This window comes from Amblyomma mixtum, chromosome 9 (genome assembly GCF_055824585.1).
Source record: "Amblyomma mixtum isolate Tamu chromosome 9, ASM5582458v1, whole genome shotgun sequence".
NCBI classification, from domain to species: Eukaryota; Metazoa; Arthropoda; class Arachnida; order Ixodida; family Ixodidae; genus Amblyomma; species Amblyomma mixtum.
The window spans coordinates 72,006,828-72,014,465 of NC_143020.1; the positions used below are offsets into that span (position 1 = coordinate 72,006,828).

Genomic DNA, 7,638 nt, shown 5'->3' on the forward strand with positions numbered 1-7,638 from the left:
AGCCGCCTGATGATATTCTAGCCATGGGAACGTAGACTGCCCAGGGAGGAGATAGCCCATTGCGCCGTTTATATGCCAACGCAGTAGTCATATACAACACAAAAACTGAATGAAGGAGTTGGTACTCACAATCCGCTTGGTACACTTACCGGCGCACTACATCATCGTCAGCATCATCGTGACTACGTACACTGCAGGATTTACCACTGACTTCAAATTGGGCCTGAATTAGCCCTGCTCTGCGCAGGCCGGAACCGCCTTGTGCTTGTAAATTTCTTAATATTATCTCCAGAACTGACTTTCTGCCGCCCCGTTATGCAAAATAAAGCTGCCTGATGAGGAACCGAAAGAAGGTGAACGATACCAAGAGGTAGTACCAGATTGTACCTTGAAGGTACGAGGCATCGAGCTGCGTGCGGGATGTAGGTGATGATATAACGTCGAAGCAACTACTAAAGCAGTGAAGTTAACGGCAAAGAAAACCTTCTGGCTACGCAGCGAAGAAATAATGTAGCTTGAAACGCTACCGATTTCTACGGTCCGTCACTTTTCCCAGTACAGCGCTCTGGAATTTATGTCGCGGCTCTCCCTTAGCTGCTACTGGAGTTTAAGTCAATTTCATGACTGAGAGAGAGAATAGGGCATACATGCAACATCTACGTGCATCGTCTGTGTTCCTTTTTAAATCACATGCGGGAGATCGAAATATGCTTTTAAAAACAGCGAAAGAGAATTTATTTACAGCTACACTAAGAAAGGAAACACTGGCCGGGGAGGGCCGAAAACGAGTGGCTCGTTTCTCCGGGATCGTTCAGTATCTATCGCCGACCTTAACGAAGGAATCGTCCCCTCCGCGCGCACACCCTCACAAAGAAATCAAACCGTCGCACACCGATACCTGTTTCCTTCGGCGAGGCGGGGGGGGGGGGGGGGGAGTATGGGCGCTTGCCAACTTTTCTCGGAACGAGCCGAGGCGTTCTTCACTCGGAAACAATGGGAGGCTATTTGCGGTGTGCAGTGACGATATGGTGGGAGGTAAAAGGGGAGGGGGGGGGGGGGGGGGTAGGCGTCTATGGCATGGAATCTTTCACATGAAATCTTAAACAGAATTTTCAACGAAGCTTTCAGTCTGCGACGCAACGATTCCGAAAAAAACACGTGAAGGTGTCGGCAGGCGCCACTGGAGGGATTCTTGCTCCCGGGTCGGCCACGCGTCCCGCCATAGGAAGACAGATAGGCGCCGGATGTCCCAGCGATTGTCGCCCTGGCGACGGGCGAGGAATGCGTGCGATAAGTGAGCCCTTTGACGGGGGCGTATGCTGCAGTTCCTGCGGATCGAAGTGAAGCGATCGTGCGCGCCAGAAGATGCCTCCTGAAAGCATGCAGTACACGTTGGTCGGATTTTCCGCGGAGCTGGACTGGCGGCCCCTGCAATTCCTCAAGCCTCTTCCACCGAACAGAGTTTGCAGTGCTTGCGGATTGGTGCGCCCGAAGTCGGTACTGCTTCCATGCTACCACACGCTTTGCGAGTCGTGCTACGTGCAGTGCGCTGAAGAAGGCCTACACGTCTGTCCGCTGGACGGCTGCGAGTGTCAGGACGAAGACATCGACTGGAGAGAGTTCCGTGCAGAAGAGCTCCTGAAGAGAGCGAGAATCTTTATAGAGCGATATTATAGCGGTGTCATTATGCGAGAGGTTTATTTATGTCAAAGCATTCCCAGCATATATGTCGGCGGGATCGTAGCACAAAAACGTGTCCGCAAGACGTGTCCGCGGCAGTTCTGACGTTCTCAGAAGACTTACCATAAAACTAGTGGTTGTAATCGAAAGAGGATGAAATGAGCATGCTTCGCAAAGAAAAAAGATGTCGATAGGATGATTAGTTAAATAATTAGAGAAATAATCTCGAAAAAACGACAAAATAGTGCGGATGTCTATATAGTGAGTGGACAGAAAAACAGCCGTGGACGACAGTGCAGGGCAAAAGTGGGCAAAGGAGTGAAAATAAAGCATGAAATATATTTGATCAGTGACAATTGATTTAAAACTTTCAGTTGGCATAGATTTATTAGTCGATTATCAGCAAAAACCATTGGGCGGTTGAACAGGGTGGCCGGGTATATGATAAGTGGACGGAATAGCAACCACGGCACCAAATTTAAAAAACCAAAACGGTTGATTGAGATAAAAGGAGATGTAATCAGAGTAAATAAGTCTCTATTTAATTAAACCTTACGATAATTACGCTAATTCAGTAGTTAAAGTAACAAGCAAAAAAAACACTATAGAGGCAAATAGGCGACGAGTGCCGAGGAGGCGTCAGTGCTTTCGCATTCCCCCAATGTGGGTCCCCGCAGTGATCTCTGATTCTGCATCTGAGGCGGACACGTGCTGCCTGAGCAAAACGTCTGGTCATTTATGCGGCAGGTATATGATTGCCAATGAGTACAACCTTTGTCGAAAAACTTGGAACACGCTTAACCTCCGTCTCAGGGCTGCCTTTGGGATGATTACGAGATTATCCAGGTCTCAAGTTAAAAGTCCCCTAAAGTAGCAATGCCGTTTAATCTTAGCGCCACATTTGTCACGAAATAGATCAGATGCCATATTATGACCACAGCTTTTATTAATTAACAATAAATAAGTGCATTTTGAATCAACAACACAAACAGAATCAAGAGTTTGGCAACTGGCCCTTTTGCTTTGTCTTCAAGCCACGTGTAGATTATAAATAAATAAATTATAGAAAGTTTAGTAGCTTATCTACAGGAGATAGAGTTCTTGAATTAAGGTTTAAGGGAGTCCCCCATGTTCGAGTGAATTTGTAATAACACAGCATCCACCCAAGCACAGCCAGTGGCTACATTAGCATCCACCCAAGTGCCTCGTCCTTTAGCAATCCTTCTCTGAACGCATACGCTTTGCACTTTCGTGTTTTCCCTTGGCAGACGGCGGAATCGAAGGCATAAAATAGAAGCTATGTCATCTTGCGCTGCACAAGTGTTGTGCTTTTGGTGTTGTAGCGTTACGTAGCGTTGTGCCATGCATATTGCTGCACCCATGGCTGCACTTCCGCGCATGGTTTCGGGTGCCTCCATGCGCACACATCGACCATCACGACAGCAAAGCTTGGAAATAATCGGTCGTCCTGATGCTTGCTTGCCATTATCTATGTAGTCACTAAAATATGTGTATTAAATGCGCTAAATTTGGTAATTACCCACGCTAGACGCTGTAGACAAATGCGAAATATCGTTGTGAACCACGTAAGAATTTCGTTGGGGCCAGGAATTCCGCTAACCCCGAGTCTTCACCGAAGATCCGCTCTAATGCTATCGGGTTTAAATAATGACATTTTGTTTCTGGCTCGGCAAAAATTATGCGGGATACCTTTTCTTGTCCTCAATCCCGCACTATCAATCTCATGTCTCAAGTTGGAATGAGACAAAAATGACCAGCGATATCACAGCTTGAAACTGTACAGATTAACTATTAGTTTTGTTGTACTGTCGCGATCGGAATACACGGGCGTAAGCACGGTAAAACTGCATTCTGCACCCCCAAACGACACAAGTCCGCTTTTTTCGTCCCTAGCAGGCTTCGCTGCTATCTCAGTCCCACCTTATGCGCGCCTTACCATTGCAGGTGATGTGCTGGAACGAAGCAGCTGGCTGCGAGTGTGTGGCTCCTGCTTCGCGGATCGCCAAGCATTTCCAGCGCGATTGTGGACACCACTCTGTTCGCTGTCCCAAGTGCTCTGCCACCGTTCCCTGCTGCAGTGTGATCCCGCACTTGAAAAACTGCAAGTCGGCAAAGCCTGCTACATCAGACGGCGAAGGACATTCAGATTCCTGGAACGCCGCTGCTTTTGAATGTTCTCTGAAGGAAACATTAGAAAAACAGGCGGGGGAAGTCAAGGAGTTTCTCGGGCAAATAGTGTCTCACATTAGTGCACACGGTGACAGGCTCAACGAGATCTCCCACGCGATAAACAACGCTACAGAAAATCAGCTACACGAAGCTAAGACAGAAGCTAGGAAATTCCATGACAGTTTAACACAAATAATGTCTAAAATGGACGCATCTAACGAGGAACTGAAATCGGTTTTGGCCTCGAGGTCTTCTACAACGAATCTTTCCGAAAGTATAAACAAATTAGAGAGAACTCTGAAGGATGAAATCGGTAATACAGCGAGCCAAACTCAAAAAAAGTGTTCAGAGAACGCTAATATTGAACTTAGCTTGGAGACACTGGAACATGTCAGAAACATTGTGCGAAACACGGACCTAAGCAAGGCGCTCTGTGTGTTTATTGTAAAGGATGTAGAGTCCCTCAGGGAGACCGCGTTGAAGGTATGCTGGGCTCTCTATGAGAGCGACCTCGTCTGCCTGCGCGGCTACAAGTTGTCTCCAGGAGTTTACCTCCGGAAAGACGGCGAATCTGTACGACTGCGCGCGTGGTTTCGCCTGTACAAGGGCAACATGGACGACCTTGTGCAGTGGCCATTTGACCACAAGATTAAGCTTTCCGTGATGCATCCCATGAAAAGAAGCGCAGACCGCGTGCTTGAGGGAAAAACAAATAATCCTTCTAACACGGCCCTTCAAAAGCCAACAGCATGCCGCAACTTTGGTGCGTGGATAAATGAGCATTCACTCAAAGTCGAAGACCTAATAAAAGACGGCTACGTGGAAAATAATCAACTGTGTGTAATGTTCGAGATCCTTCCACGATCAGCCCCATATTAGAAAACTTCTTTTTAAAATGGGCCGGAAGTTCCTTCCAGTAAGCATCAGCAGTGGAATCAGCCTTCTTTTTGACCGTGCCGAAAATTTCGGAGGCCTTTTGGCGATCATTCGGGTAAATTTACTCTCGCTTATAAGACCTCTGTGGCGGATGTATGACTAAAAAAATGGCTGGCGTTGAACGTGGTTTGAACCAGTTATACGACCGAAAGGTCTATTAAGCATGGTCTGCGCCATCTCAAATCAAATATCAAGGTCAAGGCCAGGTGCCCAATGGTCAGTCATATGATCACATGGTCACACTACCATAACTTGGGCCATACCACCACCCATTCAAGTTCGCTTTGACCTTGTGAGCCATCGACGGCCATTGTCTATGTGGTGGCCACTGTCTCAAATCCAATGTTAAAATCAAGGTCAAGTGCCGAATAGTCATAGTCACATAATCACGTGGTCACACTACCACAGCTTGGGCCATACCACCCCGCAGTTAAGTTCCGCTTGACCTTGTGAGGCATTGAAGGACGTTGCCTCATCCTCATCGAAATCGGAAGTTGTACCCCCATGAGCAGAGCTCTCACTCTAAAGTGATTCATTGTGAAATTTTCATAATTGTGGGCCAGTACTTCATGTAATGTCAAGAATAAAAATATTTGCATACAAGCTTGTGTGGGGTTTTTTTTTCTCTCTCCTAGATAGCCGCCGTTTTTTTTTCTGTAACCTCTGGAACTCACTTCAAGCAAAGAAAGTTATCGGCTGCTCTTCTAACCGTTGGAATGGTGAGTGCAATGGGAGTGCATCCCACTCAACGCAGGTTCAGCGGTAACGCGCGTTCGTCACACGACTTGCAAACTAAATGTATATATACGTGGCCACAATCGGTCTCTAGGTTTACAATACACTCCGATACAAATCAAGAACGAAGTGGTATTCATCCTTCAAAGCACCTCCCTTCAACCAGCAGCGACGACCTATTGTCATGATGTCACGGCCGACCGCCTTGCACCTATGAAGAAAGCCTGGAGCGTGGCTCCAACTTCTTAATCTCATCCGCCCACCTAACTTTCTGCCGTCCCCTGCTACGCTTTTCTTCTCTTCCAATCCGGTCCGTTACCCTCAAGGAGCAGGGGTTATCTTGCCTTCGCATTACAGGCCCTGCCCAAGCACCTTTATTCCTCTTGATTTCTCCTAGAATGCCATTAACCCGCGTTTGTTCCCTCATCCACCCCGCCCGCGCTTCCGATATGTTGACGTTACACCTATCATTTTTCTTTCCATAGCTCGCTGCGTTGTCCTTAACTTAAACTGAACCCTCTTTGTTGGCCTCCACCTTTCATACCCCAATAGGTGAGCACCGGTGAGATGCAGCTGTTAAATAAATTGTTAGATAAAGTGATGCAAGTTTCCTCCTGACTGCACTAAATTGCGAACATCCGTAACGAGCCGTACAAAAGCGCTTTGATCACGGCGAATAGGAAGCAGAAAGTGTATCACACTTTGTGTGATACACTTTCCGAAAGCACAAAGAGAATAGAGAAAACCCCGCAGCATGAAAAGACTGCCACTACCAGCAAAGCAGTAAGAGATGTTGCGCAAGGAAATTATGATTTCCCTCCGAATATCCTGGACCACGTCAAAAACATTCTGCGACAAACTGAAATAAGCAAGGCAGTGTGCATGTTTTCTGTGCAAAATTCTAAGTCCCTGCGCGAGAGTGCTATGAAGAGAGTCGTGGCTCGATATGAGAGCGAACGGGTCTATACTTACGCAGTCACAATTTGTCACTGGGAATCTGGCCCATGACAGACTTCGAATCAGTAGATCACTACGCATGGACCCGCCTTTATAATAGAAATATGGATGACGTTCTGCAGTCGCCATTCCGGCAGAAAGTCAAACATGGCGTGATGCATCCTACAAAAAGTGCGGATCGCGTGTTTGAGGTCTCAGGGCCACCTTCTATTGCGTGCTTTCAAAGACTAACAGTGTGCAGTAGCGTTGCCGGTTACTTTACTGAGGAGTCACTAGACGTGGATGGTCTGATCGCAGACCGGTACGTGGAAAATTATCAGCTGCGTGTAATGTTCGAGCTCCTACAATGATCGGCGCCTGAATGCCAAACTTGTTTGCTTTTTGGGATGAGGGGCGGTTGGGTGGTTTTCTGAGTATATTGCATCATTGGCCTAGTTTATTGTATTGTATGTCGGTTGCTTTTATGATATTTCCCCTACAGTTATTACCCCATGGGGGCGTTTTAGGTATTTCGTATATATAAATAAATATAAATAAACTTGTCATGAGTCGCAGCTGTCGATGAAGCGCCATTGTTCTAGGTGCAACATGCCTGGAAAAAAATATTAGTATATTGAAATATTGTAAGGTATTGCCATGAAAATATTGAAGGTAATTGTCTGTTCTCATATGTATGAAAATCTTTCTTTTTTAGTGCTTCCATCCCTCGCATCAAGCAGTTTAGTCTGCTGTAGAAAACCAATAGGGAACGCTTTTGACGGGAGAAAAAACGTTAATAGCAAAAAAATACAAACCTGCCGACGGGAGATCTGCGGATATATTGATTGTTGTAGTGAAATCTTCGAATATATGAAAAAAATCGGGTTCGTAAACCGGTTCCCGTTCAGAAATGATTGTGTCCGGAATTGTTGGCTGCAACACTGCCAAAATTATAAAAGGTTCTCAGAAAATAAATATCTTGCGCTAATTCTCCTGTTCGTGGAAGTTCTGTGTTAGTAATTTTTGAATAAAATGCTGTTTATGTCATAATTTTAATATTTTTCGTTGATGACTAATCTGTTGTCTAGAATAAAGTGTCTCCTTACCACCAGTGCAGCCATGTTCCTGGCGCTGCGTTCACCGCTATTTGTTTCTGCAACC

The 7,638-nt window shown here is 46.3% G+C and overlaps 1 protein-coding gene across 1 annotated transcript; it reads left to right on the top strand.

Moving 5' to 3' along the window:
* Positions 1–1,116: 1,116 nt before the first annotated feature.
* Positions 1,117–7,276, top strand: LOC149329656 (uncharacterized). The gene is made up of 3 exons (XM_089560384.1): positions 1,117–1,648; positions 3,644–4,530; positions 6,636–7,276. The coding sequence occupies exons 1-3, from the start codon at positions 1,366–1,368 to the stop codon at positions 6,846–6,848; spliced, it is 1,383 nt and encodes a 460-aa protein (XP_089416510.1). The 5' UTR covers positions 1,117–1,365; the 3' UTR covers positions 6,849–7,276.
* Positions 7,277–7,638: the final 362 nt, after the last annotated feature.